This window comes from Sus scrofa, chromosome X (genome assembly GCF_000003025.6).
Source record: "Sus scrofa isolate TJ Tabasco breed Duroc chromosome X, Sscrofa11.1, whole genome shotgun sequence".
NCBI lineage: Eukaryota > Metazoa > Chordata > Mammalia > Artiodactyla > Suidae > Sus > Sus scrofa.
The window spans coordinates 87,526,412-87,547,936 of NC_010461.5; the positions used below are offsets into that span (position 1 = coordinate 87,526,412).

General features: G+C 35.7%; 1 protein-coding gene across 2 annotated transcripts in view; it reads right to left on the minus strand.

Moving 5' to 3' along the window:
* RBM41 (RNA binding motif protein 41) overlaps positions 1 to 21,525 on the minus strand; it is a 62,232-nt gene that overhangs the window by 13,525 nt on the left and 27,182 nt on the right. For both annotated transcript variants that reach the window (XM_013983724.2, XM_003135295.5), the window contains one exon: positions 14,814 to 15,217. In XM_013983724.2, coding sequence (XP_013839178.1) covers positions 14,814 to 15,217 — 404 coding nt within the window. The remainder of the gene's footprint in view (positions 1 to 14,813; positions 15,218 to 21,525) is intronic.

Below are 21,525 nucleotides of genomic sequence, written 5' to 3' on the forward strand. Positions count from 1 at the left end.
TTTTTGCACAACAAAGGAAACGATAAGCAAAATGAAGACAACCTATGGAGTGGGAGAAAATATTTGCAAATGATGCAGCCAACAAGGGCTAAATTTCCAAAATACACAAACAGCTCATAGAACTCAATAACAAAAAACAAACCCAACCAAAAAATGGGCAGAAAACCTAAACAGACATTTCTCCAAAAAAGACAGACAAATGGCCAAAAAGCACATGAAAAGATGCTCAATATCACTAATAGAGAAATGCAAATAAAGACTACAGTGAGTATCACCTCACACCAATCAGAATGAATGACCATCATCAAAAAGTCTACAAACAGTAAATGCTGGAGAGGGTGTACAGAAAAGAGAATCCTCTTACACTGCTGGTGGGAATGTAAATCTGTACACCCACCATGGAGAAAAGCATGGACTGTCCTTAAAAAAAACAAAAATATAGAGTTACCAATGATCCAGCAATCCCATTCCTGGGCATATAGCCAGAGAAAACTCTAATTCAAAAATATACATGGGAGTTCCCGTCGTGGCGCAGTGGCTAATGAATCCGACTAGGAACCAGGAGGTTGCGGCTTCGGTCCCTGCCCATGCTCAGTGGGTTAACAATCCGGCGTTGCCGTGAGCTGTGGTGTAGGTTGCAGACGTGGCTGGGATCCTGTGTTGCTGTGCCTCTGGCGTAGGCCGGTGGCTACAGCTCCGATTCAACCCCTAGCCTGGGAACCTCCATATGCTGCGGGAGCGGCCCAAGAAATAGCAACATCAACAACAACAACAACAAAAGACAAAAAGACAAAAGACAAATATATATATATATATATATACATGTACCTCAATGTTTATAGCAGCACTATTTACAATAGCTGTGACATGGAAGCAACCTAAATATCCATCAACAGAGGAATGGATAAAGAAGGTGTAGTGTGCACACACACACATATACACACACACACACACACACACACACAACACAATCGAATATTGCTCGGCCATAAAAAAGAATAAAATAATGCCATGTGCAACAACATGGATGGACCTAGAGATTATCATACCAAGTGAAGCAAGTCAGAGAAAGACAAATATTGGATGATATCACTTACATGTGGAATCTAAACTATGACACAAATGAACATATTTATAAAACAGAAATAGACCCACAGACACAGAAAACAAACTTATAGCTACCAAAGGGGAAAGGTGGGGTGAGGAATAAATTAGAAGTTTGGGAATAGCAGATACAAACCACTATATATAAAATAAACAAGGTCCTACTGCATAGCACAGGAACTATATTCAATATTTTGTAATAACTTATAATGGAAAGAATCTGAAAAAGTATACACCCCCTCCATACACGTATAATTGAATCACTTTGCTGTACACCAGAAACTAACACAACATTGTAACTTAACTATACTTCAATTAAAACATAGAAACATAAAGAAATTGAAAAAGACACAAATAAGTGGAAAGACATGCCATATTCACAGATTGGAAGCATTAATATTATCAAAATGCATATATTATCAAAAGTGATCTACAGATATAATGCAATTCCTATCAGAATCCCAATGACAATTTTTATGGAAATTTTAAAAATATCCTAAAATTCATATGGAACCACAAGAGACCCCAAATAGACAAAGAAATCTTGAGGAAGAACAAAGCAGGATGTGTCACATATCTTGATTTCAAACTACAATACTCAAAATAGTATGGTACTGGCATAAAACACTGACATATTGACCAATGGAATAGAATAGAGGACCTAGAAACAAACCACACATTTATGGCAAACTGACCTTAGACAAGGAGGGCAAGAATATATGATGGGGAAAAGACAGTCTCTTTAATAAATGGTATTGGGAAAACTGGATATCCAGTCCAGATGAATAAAATTGGATGCTTCTATCATACCATATACAAAACCAAACTCAAAATGGATTAAAGACTTAAAAATAAGACCTGAAATTCTAAAATTCCTAGAAGAAAACATAGAAAAAACTTCTTGATGTTGACCTTGGCAATGATTTCTCAGATATTATAGCAGAAGCACAAGCAACGAAAGCAAAAATAAAATGGACTACATCATTAAAACACTTTCTGCACAGCAAAGGAAACAATCAGCAAAGTGAAAAGGTAACCTATGGGATGGGAGGAATTATTTGTAAATCATATATCTGATTAGAAGTTCATATCCAAGATATATAAGTAATTCCTACAACTCAAAAGCAAAAAGACAAATAATCTGAAAAAAAAAAATGGGCAAAAGACCAAAATAGGCATTTCTTCAAATACATACAGAAAATAAGTGTTGATGAGAATATGGAGAAATCAAAACCCTTGTGTAATTTTGATATGAATGTAAAATGGTGCAGCTGCTGTGGAAAACAGTACAGAGGTTCCTCAAAAAAATTAAAAATAGAACTACCATATGATCCAAGAATCCCACTTCCAGTTATTTATCCAAAATAATTAAAATCAAGATCTTGAAGAGATATCTGAACTCACATTTACTGCAGCACTGTTCACAAGTGCCAAGAGGTAGGAACAACTTAAATGGCCCATCACAGATGAATGAAGAAAAGGTGATATACAAAGAAAATGTGTACACACACACTACACACACACACACACAGTGGAATATTATTTGGCTAGAAAAAAGGAAGGAAATCTTGTCACATGCTACAATGTGGATGAACTTCAAAGGCACTATGCTAAGTGAAATAAGCCAATCACAGAAGAATAAATACTACATAATTTCACTTACATAGGGTATCTATACCAGTCAATCTCATTGGAGCAGAAAGTAGAATGGTGGTTGCCATGGCCTGGAAGGATGGGGAAATGGGGAGTTGCTGTTCAGCAGGTATAAATTTCAGTCATGTAAGATGAAAAAGTTCTAGAGATATATTTTTTTTCCTACTGTACAGCATGGTGACCCAGAATAGTAACAGAAGGCATAACTAAATGATCTTTAAGATAGCAATAAAAGCTTTTCTTGCTTCACAAAAAAAAGAAAAAAAAGTTCTAGAGATCTGCTGTATGACATTGTATCTATAGTTTACAACACTGTAGTGTACACTTGAAATTTTGTTAAAAGGTGGATCTCAGGTTATGTGTATTTTACTGCACTGGAGGAGAAAAAAAGAGATCACTATACATTAGCTAGCATAAGTTATATTCTTTATAGCTTAAAAGAACTTGAGAAAAATTTAGACAAAGGAGCAGCAAAAGCAAAGAGCTAGAAAAATAGAACCCATTTAAATGACTTATCCATTGAGATGTGACTAAATATATTAAACATTGTAATAGCAGCAGAGTATGTCTCAAAACTTTTAGAAGCTAGATATTCACATACTTAACATTTAACCATATTCATATCTTAAGGGCAAGGGCATAGAATAACTGACTTGTGATTCACTTAATTTCAGGCAATCTAGAATTTTGGCTCTCAAATACTCATTATGAAAGCATCATCAAATTAACTACAGAAAGGGAGGGATATGTGAAACATACTGCCAGTTTCTCTCCAACAAAGATCCATACAAAAATTGTTTCCTTTGATATGAACAAACATTTTTTAAAAATCAAGAGGACTTCTGGTCAAGGTAGCTCGGTCACTTCTTGCTTGGATGCATCTTCTCTGCTCCAAAAATATCCATACATATATACGTACACATATACATACATAAACACACATGGATATGTATGTATGTACATATCTACAACATACAGATATATTTATATATACAAAGATACACATAAAGATACAGCTAGGCTCAAAAACAAGATAAACATTTCTGTGAAAAAAACCAATAGAGAATATGCACTTCCTGGTATCCCTCTGCAATAAACAGTATTGTTTTGTATTTTTTGAACTTTATATAAATGGTATTATATAGTATTCATTCTTCTACAGCTGTTTCAGATATGTTAAAAAATAGGCTTTATTGTTAAAATAGTTTTAGATTAATAGAAAAACTGAGAAGGTAGAACAAAGAGTTCTCATACACCCCATACCCAGTTTCTCCTATAATAAACATATCATATTATTATGGTACATTTGTTAAATAAATGATACATTATTAACTAAAGTCCATAGTAGATTTTCTTAATTTTTCCCTAATGTCCTTCTGTTTCAGAATTCCATCCAGGATATCACAGTATATTTAGTTTTCACATGTCTCTTCTTGGCTGTGGCAGTTTCTCAGACTTTTATTTCTTTTCTTTTTTTTTTTTTTTTTTTTGGCCTTCTTTTGGGCCACACCCATGGCACATGGAAGTTCACAGGCTAGGGGTCGAATCAGAACTATAGCTGCCAGCCTACACCACAGCCACAGCAACGAGGGATCTGAGCTGTGTCTGCAACCTGCACCACAGCTCAGGGCAACACCAGGTCCTTAACCCACTGAACAAGGCCAGGGATCGAACCCTCATCCTCATGGATATTAGTTGGGTTCATTACTGCTGAGCCATGACAGGAACTCCTCTCAAACTTTTCTTGTTTTTAATGATCTGGACATTTTTGAGGGGGTACTGGTTGGGTATTTTAAAATGATGCTCCACTCCTAGAATTTTTCTGTTGTTTTCTCATGGTTAGATTGTGGTTATGGATTATTAGGAAGAAGACTACAGAGAAAAAGTGCAATTTTGATCATACTACATAAAGTATACCATCAACATGATTTACGGCTGATCTTTGCTTTGACCACCTGACTGAGGCAGTGTGCACTGTAAGATTACTCTTGTTTTTCCCTGCATTTCCATACTGTACTCTTTGGAAAGAAGTCACTAAAAGTAGCTCAAAGCTAAGGAGGAGTTACACTTCTCTTCCTTGAGGTGCAGTATCTACAGAAAATATTTAGAATTCTTTTTCATGGGCTATTTTTCTCTTCTCCCACTTTTATTGATTTACTCAATCATTTTATTATCAGTATTGACTCATAGATGTTCTATACTCTGGGTTATAACTCAATATCAACTTTGTTGTGGGGGTTCCCATCGTGGCGCAGCAGAAACGAATCCGACTGGGAACTAACTATGAGGTTGCGGGTTTGATCTCTGGCCTCGCTCAGTGGGTTAAGAATCCGGTGTTGCCATGAGCTGTGGTGTAGGCTGCAGACATGGCTTGCATCTGACGTTGCTGTGACGTAGGCTGGCAGCTGTAGCTCGGATTAGACCCCTAGGCTGGGAACCTCCATATGTCGCAGGTGTGGCCCTAAAAAGAAAAATAAATAAATAAATAAACTTTGCTGTATAAATTGTTCCATCTTTCACCACTGGAAACTCCTGTGTTCTGTGCTCCTTTGACATATCCCCAACAAGGTTTTCATGTTGTTTTTAGTACTTCCTTACCTTCTGGCACTACAACTGCTCAGCACCTTTTCTCCCATAACTTCATTGAGGTAGTATATATTTATAATAGATTCCGATGTCACAGTCTATATTCTTTCCCAGGGGTTCTTCAATCTCCTAAATTATTTTTTTTTAATATTTGTATACATTAAGGGTCACTCTTCATGCTGTACAGTTGCACTTCATGAGTTTTTAACAAATGTACTTCTTGCATCCACCATTACAGTATCATACAGAATACTTATACTGCCCTAAAATCCCCTGTGCTTCCCCATTCCTCTCTTCCCCCCTCCCCCTATACTCCTGGCAACCACTGATTACTGACTGTCCCAATAGTTTTGTGTTTTTCAAAATGTCAGGTAGTTGAAATCATACAATATGATTTTCAAACTGGCTTCTTTGCTAATATGCATTGTAGTCCTTCTGTGTCTTTTTTGGCTTAACAGCTTATTTCTTTTTATTGCTGAATTATATACAATTGCATAGATGTAGCACAGGTGAATGTAGCCACTCCTTTATTGAAAAACACCTTAGTAACTTCCAGCTTTTGGCAATTAAGAATGAAACTGCTATTAACCTTCACATGCTGGTTTCTGTATCAATATATTTTCAAATCAATTGAGTAAATAATTAGGAGTTCAATTATTGGATTGTATGGTAAAACAAGATACTGCCAAACTATCTTCCGAAGAGGTTGTGCCATTTTGCATTCTCACCAATAATGAATAAGTGTTCCTGTTGATCCACACCCTCAATAATATTTGGTAGTGTCAATTTTATAATGGCATCTTATTATCATTTTATTTTGCAATTTTCTGGTGACAAATGATGATGAGCTCCTTTTCATATGCTCATTTGACATGTATATAACTTCTTTGGTGAGGTGTTTGTTCTTCTGTCCATTTTTAAATTGGGTTGTTTGTTTTCCTGCTTTTGAGGGTTAGGAGTTGTTTGTGTATTCTGGATACAAGTACTTTATTAGACGTTTTGCAAATATTTTCTTCCAGTCTGTGGCTTGTCTTTTGATTGTCTTAAAAAGCATCTTTCAGATAGCAAAAGTTTGTAATTTTCATAAAGTCTGATTTATCACTTTTTTTTGCTCATAAATTCTTTTGGTGTTGCACCTACATCACTAAACAAATGGTCACTTAGATTTTCTCCTGTTTTCTTCTAGAAATTTTATAGTATTGTTTTACATTTAGACCTATAATCTATTTTTATTCTTTCTTTGGATGAATGTAAGATCTGTGCCTAGATTTTTTTTTTTTTTGCATGTGGATATCCAGTTGTTCCAGCACATTTTGCTGAAAAGATTATCCTTTCTCCATTGGATTTTCTTTGTCCCCTTATCAAAGATCAGTTCACTAAATTTGTGTGAGTCTGTTTCTGGAGACTTTAGTCTACTCAATTAATTTTGTTTTTAACTAGCACCAAACTACTTGATTATAGTTAGTCTTGAAGTTAGGTAATATCAGTCCTGAAACTTTGTTGTTGTTCATATTCTTCATCTTCAATATTGTGTTCAATATTCTGGATATTTTGTCTTTCCATATAAACATAATTATTTTGCTATATCCACATAATAGCTTGTTTGGATTTTGTTGGGACTGGGTAGAATCTACATAGTAATTTGAGAAGAACTGACATCTTAACAATATTAAGTCTTCCAATCCAGGAACACAGGATATCTCTGCATTTATCCATATCTTTTTTAATTTTTTGGCAGGGTTTTATATTTTTCTGCATATACATCTAACATATTTTATTAGATTTGTATCTAAGAATTTCACTATTCTGTGGTACTACTGTAAAGGGTTTTTTTTTTTTGGCCACACCCACAGCATGTGGAAGTTCTTGAGTCAGGGATCAAACCAACTTTTTTTTTTTTGAAGAGTGTTGCGTTTTTCATTTCAATTTCAATGGTTTATTTCCTGGTATACAGGAAAGCAATTGATTTAAATATATAAATCTTATATTCTCCAACTTTACTATATTCACTTACTAGTTCCAAGTGTTGTTTCATGTCATTGTTGATTATTTGGAATGTCATCCATAGACAAACATCGCCTGTTAACAAAGATAGTTTATTTTTTCCTTGCCAGTCTGTGTGTTTTAAATTTCCTTTTCTTGTCTTCTTGCACTAGCTAGCATTTCCAGTACAATATTGAAAGGAAGTGGAGAGACAAGATATCCTTGCCCTGTTTCCAATAAAAAGGGAAAACATCCAGTTTTTCACCATTAAAAATGTTAGCTGGGTTTTGTAGATATTCTTTTTTTTTTTTTTTTTTTTTTTTTTGCTATTTCCTGGGCCGCTCCTGCGGCATATGGAGGTTCCCAGGCCAGGGGTTGAATTGGAGCTGTAGCCGCCGGCCTACGCCAGAGCCACAGCAACGCGGGATCCGAGCCACGTCTGCAATCTACACCACAGCTCACGGCAATGTCGGATCCTTAACCCACTGAGCAAGGGCAGGGACCGAACCTGCAACCTCATGGTTCCTAGTCCGATTCGTTAACCACTGCGCCACGACGGGAACTCTGGATATTCTTTATCAAGTTGCGGATGTTCCTCTTTATTCCTAGTTTGCTGAGTTTTTGTCATTAATGGTTGTATTTTGTCAAATGCTTTTCTACATCAATTGAAATAAAGATATGCTTTTTCTTCTTTAGCCTGTTGGTGTGGTAGATTACATTAATTAATTTTCAAAAATTGAATCAGCCTGGGATACTTGGAATAAATCCCATTTAATCATGATGTGCAATTCTTCTGATACATTGCTGGACTTGATTTCCTAGTATTTTAATTTTTCAATCAAAATGTCTTGATCTTAGTTTTCCTAATACAATAGTCACCTCTTATCTGCAGTTTCACTTTTTATGGTTTCAGTTACTCAAGGGCAAATGCAGTCTGAGAATGTTGAATGGAAAATTCCAGTAAACAATATATTTTAAATTGTACACTGTTCTGAGTAGCATGAGGAAATCTTGTACCATCCTACTCCAACCTGCTCTGTCCCACCCAGGACATGAATCTTCCCTTTGTTCAGCATATCCATGCTTGTATATGCCACTTGCCCCATTATTCACTTAGTGGTCATCTTGGTTATCAGATGAACTGTTGCAGTATCGAAGTGCTAATGTTCAAGTGACACTTTTTTTACTTAATAATGACCACAAAGCACAAGAGTAGGGATGCCGGCAATTTGGATATTCTCTTACTGTGCCTCATTTATAAATTAAACTTCATCATAGGTATGTATGAATAGGAAAAAACACAGTATATATAGGGTTCAGTACCATCTCTCTGTGGTTTCAAGCAACCACTGGGGGTCTTGGAATGTATCCCCTGCAGATAACAGAGGACTACTGTATTTAGAACTTTTGCATCAATGCTCATGAGAGATACTGGTCCATAGTCTTTTTTTCCCACACCCACAGCATGTGGAAGTTCCCAGACCAGGGGCTGAAGCTGTGCCACAGCTGTGACCCAAGCCACAGTAGTGAAAACGCCAGATGCTCAACCCGCTAGGCCAACAGGAAACTCAATTTCTTTACTGTAATGTCTTTATCTGGTTTTGGTGTTAAGCTAGGGCTGGTTTCAAAGTAATCAGAAAGTGTTCCTTTGGCTTCTTTCTAGAAAAGACTGTAGAGAATGGGTACTTTCACCCCACTTTCAGTATATCAATTATACTTCTTTTTATAATTTTTAGTAGTTGCCTTAGAGTTTGCAATATAGATTTACAACTAACCCAGGTTCACTCTCACATAACACTGTATCACTTCATAGATAGTGCAGATACCTTGTAACAGTTATAATACACCAAAAACAATTCCTTCCTTCTATCCCTTAAAAATCAAGATTCTTGCCATTCATTTCATTTATTCACATACTCTAATTACCTAACACATTGCTATTATTACTTTGAATAGTTATCTTTCAGATCACTTAAAATAAGAAAATAAAACATTTTATTTTACCTTCATGTATTCCTTCTATGTTCTTCCTTTTTATAGAGATTTGAATTCTGACCTATATATTTTTTTCTTTTCTCTGGAGAACTTTTTAAAAATAAACATCTCTTGCAAGTAAGGTTTACTGGTGGCAACTTCCCCGAGTTTTTGTTTGTTTGATAAGGTCTTTGTTTTTCCTGGAAACAGAATTCTAGGTTGGTGGGTTTTTTTCTCTCATCACTCAAAATATTTTACTCTACTCTCTCCTTGTTTGCATGGTTTCTAATGAGAAATTCAATGTAATTATTACCTTTGTCCCTCTATAGGTAAAGAGATTTTCTCTGGCTGTTTTCAAGATTTTCTGTTGGTTCACTTTTCTGTTTGAACATGATATGCTTAGGTGTTGTTGTGGGTTTTTTGGTATTTACCCTACTCTGTGTTCTTTCTTGGATCTTGGATCTGTGGTCTGGTATCTGTCATTAATTTTGGAAAATCCTCAGCCATTCTTACTTGAAATATTTCTTCTGCTTCTTTCTTCTGTTATTCCAATAATGTGTATGTTACACCTTTTGAAATTGTCCCATAGTTCTTAGATATTACGCTATGTTTTTAAAGTCTTCTTTTATTTTTGCATTTCCATTTGGGAGGTTTCTTTTCTTTTTCTTTTTTCTTTTTTTTTGGGGGGGGTTGTACCCATGGCATATGGAGGTTCTCAGGCTAAGGGGATGAACTGGAGCCATAGCTGCCAGCATATGCCACAGCCACAGCAATGCCAGATCTCAGTCACACCTGTGACCCACACTGCAACTTGCAGCCATGCTATTTCTTTTAAGCCACTGAGCAAGGCTGGGATCAAACCTGCATCCTCATGGATAGTAGCCAGGTTCTTAATCCACTGAGCCCACATGGGGAACTCCTGGGAGTTTTCTATTGACATGTCTATAAGCTTACTAATTCTTTTCTTGGCAGTATCCAGCCTATTGATGAGCTTTTCAATTGCATCATTTCTGTTATTGTTTTTGCTCCAGCACCTCCTTCTGATTCTTTTTCAGAGTTTCTATCTCTCTGATTACATTATCCATCTATTCTTGCATGTTGTATACTATTTCTAGCAGATTCTTTAGTGTATTAGTTATTTAAAATTCCATATATATGATCATTCAAAAATCTATGTCATTGCTGAGTTTAGTTCTGATCTTCTTTTGTCTCTTGAGACTGTTTTTTTTCATTTATTTATTTATTTATTTATCTTTTAGGGCTGCACCTGTGGCATATGGAGGTTCCCAGGCTAGGGGTCGAATCAGAGCTGTAGCTGCCAGTCTACACCACAGCCACAACCACACCAGATCCGAGCCACGTCTGTGACCTATACCACAGTTCATGGCAACATCGGATCCTTAACCCACTGAGCAAGGCCAGGGATTGAACCTGCATCCTCATGGATGCTAGTTGGGTTCATTAACTGTTGGACCACAATGGTAACTCCGAGACTGTTTTTTCTTTTAGCATGCCTTATCATTTCTTTTTTGTTGAAAACCAGACATAATGGATAACATAATAGGAACTGAGATAAACAGGCCATTAGTGGGAGGTTTTATGTTAATCTGGCCAGAAATGGGCTGTGTTTAATGTTTGCTCTAACTGTAGGTTTATCAATTTCCTCTAATATCCTTGTTTTTGTCTCCATTGTTTTCTTTGGGTTTCCCTAAAATATTCTTAATTAGAGTCTAAGCCTTGCAGGTCTTTCAACTATAATCTACAGTTATCATACTAAAGCCCTCTTGATGTGGTAGTAAAATGTGGGGTGTGGGGAAACATTCTGCAATCCTATAATTAAGTCCTAGTCTTTTACAGTGTTTGTGTCCCCAGCCTGTAACCTTAACACATATTTTATAGCTTTTATAAAATATACATATTTTATAGTTTTTATCTTACTGTCTCTTAGATGAGACACTAAGATCAGATGGGCCTAGAGTTGGATAATTTCCCTTCTCCCACACTAGAGAAGGCTTTGGTAAAGTTGTTTTCCTTGCTAGATAGCTCTTTATTAGATAGAAGCTCTGGATGTATTTCAAAATGATTACTTTCTCCCTCACCATGCCTGGAATAGGAGACTTTTTCTTGGCTCTTCACATTGAAAACCCAATAGGGATCCTGGAGGTAAAAGTCATGAAAATGTGGGGGCCTCCTTAGACTGTGGCCCTCAGGAGTTTGTCAGTCAAGTATTAATCTATACTCTCTGCTTCCTGCAATCCATCAAAGTTACCACTTAAGTGTTCCTACCAGTTTATGGTTCCAGTGTTTTTGCTCCTGATAAGCATATCTGGGCTGTGATTCTTTGTAATTGCTGGTCTCTCTAGATTTCAGGGTTGCATTCTGCAATTTGCTCTCTGACTTCAAATTGCTAATGAGTCTAAGAAAAGTCAATGATTTTTAGTTTGTTCAGCTGTCCTTCCTGTTATAAGACAGGAGTGATGACTTCTAAGCACTGAACATATTGGCATTAAAATCCAAAGTCTGAAACAAACTTTTTTCATTTAACATTATGTTTGTGAGTTTCACCCACATTGATACCTATAGTTCTATTTCATTCATTTTCTCTTCTCTACAGTATTCTATTTTATGAATATACCATGCTTTATCCATTCTCCTGCTTATGAACATGTATGTTGTTCATAAACAATACTACAATGAGCATCCTTATAACATCTCTTAATGTGCATGCATAAGAGTTCTCCTAGGATAGATACCTAAAAGTGGGATTACTGACTTATAGTGTATGAGCATCTTCAATTTTACTAGATATTGCCACAATGTTCTTGAAAGTGGCTGAACTTGTTTATATTCACACAGCATGATATTACTGTTTCATATGTTCAAAAATACTTGGCATTGTCAGGTCTTTAATTGTATGCCAACATCCTGGGTATAAAACAGTATCTCACTGTAATTTTATTTTTGCATTTCTGTGATTAATAATAAGATTTTGTAAGTTAATTGGTCATTCATGTTTTCTCCCTCTGTGAATTGCCTGTTCATATCTTCTGGCCATTTGTGTTGTTTTTTTGTGTGTGTTTTTCTTACGGATTTGTAGGGGAAATTTTCTTTAAAATGACTCAAAAAGCACAAACCATCAAATAAAATACTGATTACTTAACAACGTTAAAATGAAAGACTTCTGCTTAACAGAAGACATTAGAAACAATGTTAAAAAATAAGCTACCCACTAGGTGTAGCAAGAGTTTTGTATCCAGAGTTTAAAAATAAAATCTGTAACATTAAAAACTAAATAATCAAATAATGGGTAAAGTAACAAAACAGGCAACTCACAGAAGGTTACTGAAAGGCTAAGAAATTTATGAATACATGCATAATTTCATTGGAAATCAGGAACATGCAAATTAAAACAACGAGATGCCTTTCAAACACATTAGATTGGCAAAAATAAAAAGTCAAATACTTCAAAGTCTTGGCAAAGATGTGAAAGAGATTTCTTCACTTGATCTTAGCCAAAAGGCTGAGAAGTGATGAAAGAGATTTCTTAAACCCTGCTCATGATGGTGAAGATATACATACCCTATATCACAGTAACTCCACTCCTAGATATGTAATCTACAACAGTGATTCTTAAAATGTCACTGTTAGACCAGCATCACCATCAGTATCTCCTGGGAACTTGGAAGTGCAAATTCTCAGGCTCTATTCCAGATGTACTCAACAAAACATTCTGGGGTGGAGCCCAGCAATCTGTGTATTAACAAGCCTTCCAGGTGATTCTGGTGTATGTTAACATTTCAGAATCACTGCAATAGAGCAATATTTTTCTGATCTTTTTGACTGAGATCTATAGGAATAAATACATTTTATATTCTGGCCAACACACATATTACACACACACACAACAAAAGCTTCAAGAAACAGTGATCATCCTTATTACTCTTTGGGATGCACTTTGAAATTTTCTATTCTATTTAATTTCTTTAAAAAAATTTTGCTGGTTGTGACCTACTAAGAGTAATTTAAAGTTTGAAAAACTGTCCTAGAGAAACTTCTGCACATGTGCAACCAGGAGATATGTACAATAATGTTTGTTGAAGAACTATCTATAACAGAAGAAAAAATCTTCAGGAGAATGGATAAATGAATTATAGTATATTTCTACAGTGGACTACTACATAGTTCCTTATAACTTTAAATATAAATTTCAAAAACATGTATATTTTAAAAAATGAAGTTGTAGAAGGACATGTAAAGTATGTTATCATCTATGTAGTTTAAAAATATTTTGTAAAACTAGGAGTTCCCTGGTGGCAGTTGGGGATCTGGCATTGTCACTGCTGTGGCATGGGTTCAGTTCCTGGCCTGGGAACTTTCGTATGCTGTGGGCACGGCCAAAAAAATGTAAAACTATAAGCTGTTTATGAATATATATATATATATGAAACAAAAATATAAAAATGTGCATGGAAATTATAAATAGCAAATACAGGATAGTGGTTACCTTTGGAAAGGAGAAGGGAGTGAGACTGGTGAGGGATATATGAAAGTCTTCAGATATTTCTATAAAGGCCTTTTTAAAAAATTAAGCAAATATGGAAATTGTTAAGAATTGATAAAGATATCTGGCTGGGTAAAAATATTTGTTATATTATTCTCTGTAACTTGTTATACTTAGTAATATTTCATAATAAATAAATAAAAATCAAGCTACCCTTGAACAGCAAGAATATATTAGAAATGTAATTGCTCAAAGGAAACTGCTTTAATATCCCTCATCTACACCGCTTTTTTAAAAAAAATTCAGAGATAGCTAGAAGCTAACATTATTTTTTTGGTTTTGTTTTTCAAATTAGACACAACCAAGTATATGCTCCAGGGGCTTGTGTTGCTTCTTTGAGTGACACGATAATGAAATTTTCAATTCTGGATGTAAATATAGCATGAATGTGAAATGATGATCTGATCAATAAAACAAAGATTATTTACAACTTTTCTTAGATACTTGCCAATTCCTCAAGGCTTAGAGAAATATGCTGCTTAGCTACCAGCAACTTAAATTGTATGTCAAATGCAAAGCAGGTGGAGCATTCTGAAGAGAAAACTCATGTGGTAATAGTAAACCCTATGCATAACCAGGCACATGGCTACCAGATATGGTGGGCCAATGAATAGTACTTGATTTATTACTAGCCTAGGAAATTAGAGGTTGCTTTTCCATCAGTTGAGGGTTTCTAGTGGGTATGGGTTGATCGAGATTTTCTAAAAATTCTAAGGGTAGTGTAGGACCTTAGAAAAACCACAAAGAACATCATAGGAAATATGCTACTTATATAGTCAGAGTTACTTATCTAGCAGAGAATGAATAGTCAAGGTCAAGGAAAAACACAGTCACTGTGCCTATGTCATGATTCTTTGGTATAATCAAAACTAATATAAAAGTATTACTTTTGGTAGAGATAAATAAAAATGAAAACAACCCATGTTTTTTTTTTTCTTGGTTTGGCCTATACCTTGTTTGGCTCCCCTGGATTATATGAAGAAAACATAGGAATTTTTCGGATCTCTTCCTCTGACAAACGATTTCTCTGGATCTCATCTTCTGGGACAAATTCTATTGGCTGCGTCAGCTTCTTAGGCCCAGTCCAACACTGCTCAGGTGAATTATCAATAACTTTTGCCACATGGAGACTGGGACCTTTACCCTGTGCTGCCTGTTTTCCCTTGTCCTGGAGTAATGACGGGTTCTCAGCTGTGCCACTATCTCCCACTGATGGAGCTGAGACCAGTGAGTGGGAAGCAAAGGGTTCACCTCTCATTAGTTGGAACTCTTCAAGACGTTTTTTCATTATCATCTCTTGGTAAAAACTTTCCAGGTTGTTCATGGGATCACCTTTGTTCTTCTTTTGGGGTTCATCTGGATCAAGACAAAGAGATAGGGAAGTTCTACAAAGCCTACCAATACAACCTTTGACAAATTAATAAAAATTAAATCTTGGCTCTCAGATATAGAAACCCTGCTGGGGCAGGTATTTACAACCTGTGAAAAATGACAATAATACATAGCTATGTTATTAAAGCACATCTTAGGCAAGGCCAGGACTATGGTGAGGCAAGAAAGCACCTGGGGTACAAAATTTATGGATGTGCTCACTCTCAGGGTCATGCAAGTACATGCATCCATCTGATAAAGACATTTGAAGAATGTAACTAGTATGACATGTATCACACTTCACAAAATTGATAATAATTCCTTAGTATTATCGACTACTGAGTTCATATTCAAATGGCCCTGATTTTCTCAAAGATATCATTTTATACTTGGCTTGGGATGTTTTAAGCTTCATTAAATTAAAAAAAAAAACAGTGCCCCTTCATTTCCACCCCTCCAACCTGTTTTCTCCCCCATCCCAATGATTATATATTAGAGAAACCATATCACTTGTTCATAGAATAAATGAATTTGACTGGTTGTTTCTGATGATACTATTTAACTTGTTCCTTAATCCCTCTATTTCTTACAAACTGGCAGTTAAATCTAGAACTATGCTATCATGTGGTCAGTGGCCACATGAGTCTATTTAAATTAATTTTTTAAATGTCAGTTCCTCAGTTAAACTAGGAATAACAAATGCTTAACAAGCACATGTAGCTAGTGAATATCATATTGGGCAGAATAAAGACCATTTACGTCATTGTTGAAAGCTGCACTGGATGGTGCTGATCTAGATTTGGGTTCAATATTTTTAGGCAAGAATACTCCATATATTATATAGATATGCAGCTCCGATTATATCATGTCATAAAGCACATGTTTGGTGGCCCCATTTTTAGTGAGGCTAAAATTCATCAGTGGATTCAGGTGGTATTAATTTGATCCTTTCACTATTTAGTTTTCCCATTCCCATTTCACCTAATGGGTTTTACATACATTGATGACCACTGCCTAAATCCATTAATTAAGAGTTGTGAAACAGAACTCCCCTATTTCTATTATTTATTTTGTACTTATTATTTCTATTATTTCTTTTGTATTTATTATCTGGAATTCTACAATGGACTTACCGTCATCACCTATTTGGTTCTTCTATGTACAGTTTATACAGGAAAGGCAGGATAAATGCTTGATTTGTTTCTCATTATTTAACAGCTCTTAAGAGTAATGAATTGGTACTTTAAAAGTGTCCAGGAGTTCCTGTTGTGGCATAGCAGAAACGAATCCCACTAGGAACCATGAGGTTGCGGGTTTGACCCCTGGACTCCATCAGTGGGTTAATGATCCAGCGTTGCTGTGAGCTGTGGCGTAGGTTGAAGACGCAGCTCGGATCTGGCGTTGCTGTGGCTGTGGCGTAGGCTGGCAGCTGTAGCTCTGAATAGACCCCTAGCCTGGGAATCTCCATATGCCATGGGGGCAGCCCTAAAATAAAGCAAAAAAAAAAGTGTCCAATGGTGACCAATAATTATTTTTAGCATAATTGTGAGACATGTATTTTTTCATATATTTGATGTGTTTTAATTAAATGTAGTCATTATTTTTAGTAGTTAAGTTATTCCACTTAGAACTAGTAAAAGTCCCTTCAAATTGGCTCCTACATTGCTGTCCAGTTTTCTGGCACAGCAGGATATCTCGAGCCCATCTTACATATTCCCTGATTTAAAACTGGAATATTTCTCTAAGGACCCCTGGCTCCTGTTTGTGGGAAATAGTGTCTAGAAACAACAATATGTTGTGAAGTATGTTCATAAAATGTTGAGTTGTTGCTTTTAGACTTTTTCAGGGGACAAAGCTGTGAACACTTTTTATGAGAAAAATAAATCATAAATTCATACTAGTATTTCCACTCCAAATTTAAGATTACAAAGTTTTTACTTAAACTCTTTGATTTTTGACTTGTATCTCTTTTCACATATGCTTAGGATATTGGCTCCTAATGATATTAACAAAATTATTTATTAGCTTTTCCTGCAATTTTGTGTCAATAACAATACTAATATGACTATCAACAATAAAACTACTGAATACAGTTTTATAATTCCCCGCAGTTACTTTTGTCCTTAAAATATATCCCATCAGGAATATACAAGCATTGTTTTAAAGTCACCTTAAATAATTTTTTCTTTGTATTTTAACTTTATTTCTAGTTAGGTTCATTTGATTCAGGCTGTTTATAAGTTTTAGGGATTGAGTTCTTCCTTTCTGATTATTTTTTTTAAACTATGCAAAACATTTACATGGGTCTAGTCATATCTGTGTTATACAGTACCTTCACAGAAGTCTCGCTTCCATCTTTGTCTCCATCAACCCACTCTATTCCTTCCCCATAAATAATAATTTTATTAGGTTTTGGCTTTATGGTTCCATTGTTTCTTTTTTTGAAAAAGCAAATAGGCAAAAATACACAACACATATTTATGTGTGTGTGAACATATATATAATATATACACATATAAATAATTCATTAAATCCCTCTCCTACATAAAAGATAAGCTATCATAAATAATGTTCTAAAACTTACTTTTTTTGCGCTAACAATACCTGGCAATAATTCCACATTAGTGGTTAGAGCACTTCCCCTTCCTTCTTACAGCTACATAGTACTCAATTGTGTGGATGTACAATAGTTTATTCAAGTACTTCCCTAGTGATGCACCTTGGTGTTGTTTCCAGTCTTTTTTTTGCCATTGTGAATAAGGCCCTGACAAATAGCCTTGTGCAGCAGGATTTTGTATTTTTTGAGTATATCTTTGAAACAGATCCCAAGAAGTGGCACTGCTGAGATAAAGGGCAAATGTGTATGGAATTGTTCTCTATATTGCTAAATTCCACTCTATAGGAATTGTAGTATTCTGCATTTCCACCAGCAAGGTATAAGAATATTTATAGAAGGATTTCTTAAGACCCAAAAAGCATTAACCATTAAGGAACATATTGACAAATTCAACTACATAAAAATTAAAAGCTCTGTTCATCAAAAATATCATAAAGAGGAGTTCCCGTCGTGGCGCAGTGGTTAACGAATCCGACTAGGAACCATGAGGTTGCGGGTTCGATCCCTGCCCTTGCTCAGTGGGTTAACGATCCGGCGTTGCCGTGAGCTGTGGTGTAGGTTGCAGACGAGGCTCGGATGCCGCGTTGCTGTGGCTCTGGCGTAGGCCGGTGGCTACAGCTCCGATTCGACCCCTAGCCTGGGAACCTCCATATGCCGCGGGAGCGGCCCAAGAAATAGCAACAACAACAACAACAAAAAAGACAAAAGACAAAAAAAATATATATATCATAAAGAGAAAAATTACAGAATGGAAAAAGATATTTGCTATGCAAATAACTGATAAAGAACACAATCATTAAGAAAATGAGCAAAAGAGGGAGTTCCCGTCGTGGCGCAGTGGTTAACAAATCTGACTAGGAACCATGAGGTTGCAGGTTCGGTCCCTGCCCTTGCTCAGTGGGTTAACGATCCGGCGTTGCTGTGAGCTGTGGTGTAGGTTGCAGACGCGGCTCAGATCCCGCGTTGCTGTGGCTCTGGCATAGGCCGGTGGCTACAGCTCCAATTCGACCCCTAGCCTGGGGACCTCCATGTGCCACGGGAGCGGCCCAAGAAATAGCAAAAAGACAAAAAAAAAAAAAAAAGAAAATGAGCAAAAGAATGAAAAGGTGCCTTACAAAAGAGGAAATGCACTGGCTAATAAATATATGCAAAAGTGCACAACATTAGAATTCAGGGAAATGCTAACTAAGAAGAGAATATAATATCGTCAGAAAATAAAAAAGAATACCAATACCACATATATCAGTGAGAATGTAGAGCAAATGGAGCCCTCATACATTGCTGGTAGGAATGTATAGCCACAGTGCAGATCACTGTGACATTATCTGCTAATGCTGAATATATGCTCACCCATCAATTCTAGTCCTACATATATACCCTAGAAGAATTTGGGCATAGTGCACCAGGATACAATAATAAGAATTTAGATCAGGACTTTTTTTTTTTTTTTTGGTTATGCCTATGGTATATGGAAGTTCCCAGGCCAGGGACTAAATCTGAGCCACAGCAGAGACCAAAGCCACTACAATGACAACACTTGATCCTTAACCTACTGCACCACAAGAGAACCCTTAGATCAGGACTATTTATAAAGCCTGAAACTAGCAAAAATATAAATGTCCATCTAAGAAGAATCAATTATAAAACTGTAGTTTCTATAATGAAATATCATATTACAACAAAAGTGAACAAATTTCAGCTACATATGACCAAATGAATGAATATACCAATGTATATACTCAAAAATATTTATTCAGTGACTATTATGATCCAATCACTATTCTACGTTCTTAGGATACATCAATAAATAAAACAAAGATCTCTATCTTCACAGAAGTGAATTATAAAGTATGCTAGAAGATTATGAGTGCTATGAAAAAGAAAAACTATAGCAGCATAAGGGGTGAGTGGAGGGGCTAGGTGGTAGTAGTGTTGCTTGCAATTTTAATGTTGGTCGGGATAGATCTTATTGAGAAGGTGATATTTGAGAGAAGACTTACAGAAAGTGAGATAATCTATCATCCTGATAGAGTGAGGGCCCCAAGGTGGGAGTATGTTTCAAAATTTTTTTTAGAGTCTGAAATCATACAAAGTATTTCTCTGACTACAGTGGAATCACCTTAGAGATCCACTACTAGATGAAATCTGGGAAAATATAAATATTTGGAAATTAAATAACATGCTTCTAAATAACCCATAAGTCAAAGAACTTCCAAAGGAAATTTTAAAATATCCTGAACTAAAAATGAAAACAAAATATAACATTTATGAATAGATAAAACAATGCTCAGAGCTTTAGACACCTATATCAGAAAAGAGGAATGCTTTTGAATCTATAACCTAAGTTCCAACTTAGAAAACTAGAGCAAACTAAACACAAAGCAACAAGAGGAAGAAAATAATAATGATTAAGGAATAAATCAGTGCAGTAGAAAACAGAAAAAAAAATGCAGAAAATCAATGAAACCAAAAACTGGTTCTCTGAAAAGGTTAATAAAATGGCAAACCCTCAGCTAGACCAACCAAGACTATAAGAGAAAAGACAAAAATGACTAAAATCAAGAATTAAAGAGGAGGTATCATTACTGACCCTATAGAAATGGAAACAATTAAAAGGGAATATTATATATAACTTTAGGCTAGCAAAGTAGAAAGCTTAGATAAATGGAAAAATTCATAAGAAGACACAAATTACTAAAGAAGTCTAAAGAAGAAAGAAAACAGCTGAAAAACCTATAATAATCATAGAGGCTGAATTAGTAATCAGCAAACTGCTCACAAAGAAAAGTCCAGGTCCAGATGGCTTCAGTGGTGAGTTCTATCAAATATTTAAGAAATAATACCAGTCCTGCACAAACACTTTCAGAAAATAAAGGAGGAAATATTTTCCAACTTATTCTATGATGTCATTATTACACCGAAACCAAAGCTAAAGAAAGACATCTCAAGCAAAGAAAACCACATACCAACATCCCTCATGAACAGAGACATAAAAATCTTTAACAAAATATTAGCAAGCCTAATCCAGCAACATATAAAAATAATTGCAATTATGCAGATATAAGTGGATTTATCCCAGGATTTAAAAGATTGGTTTAACATCTAAAATATCAATTAATAGTATTAAAATATCAATTACTGCAGAAAAAGCAGTAAACAAAATCTAACACTCATTCATGATTTTTAAAAAAAAATCCTCAAATAACTAGGAATAGAAGGGAATCTCCTCAACATGCATGTGGTAGGCTGAATAAAGACACCCCAAAGATGTCTGCACCCTAATTCCTGGAATCTGTAAAAATGTTACATGATAAAAAGGACTCTGAAGATGCGATTAAGCCACTGATTACACAGGTGGACCCAATGTAATTACAAAGGTCCTTACAAGAAGGAGGAAGAAGGATGAACAACAGTAAGAGATGAAGGATGAAAGCAGAGGTTGGAGTAATGTGAGGAAGGGGTCATGAACCAAGGTATGCAAAAGGCTCCTCTAGAGAACTCCAGAAGGAATGCAGCCCTGTGGAGACCTTGACTTTAGGACTTCTGACCTCTAGAACTGTAAGAGAAAAATTCTGTGTTGCTTTAAGTTGTTAAATTCACGGTAGTTAGTTACAGCATCTTTCAGCACCTTACAGTAAGAAAAGTAATATACTGCTATAAAGCATGCACACAAAAA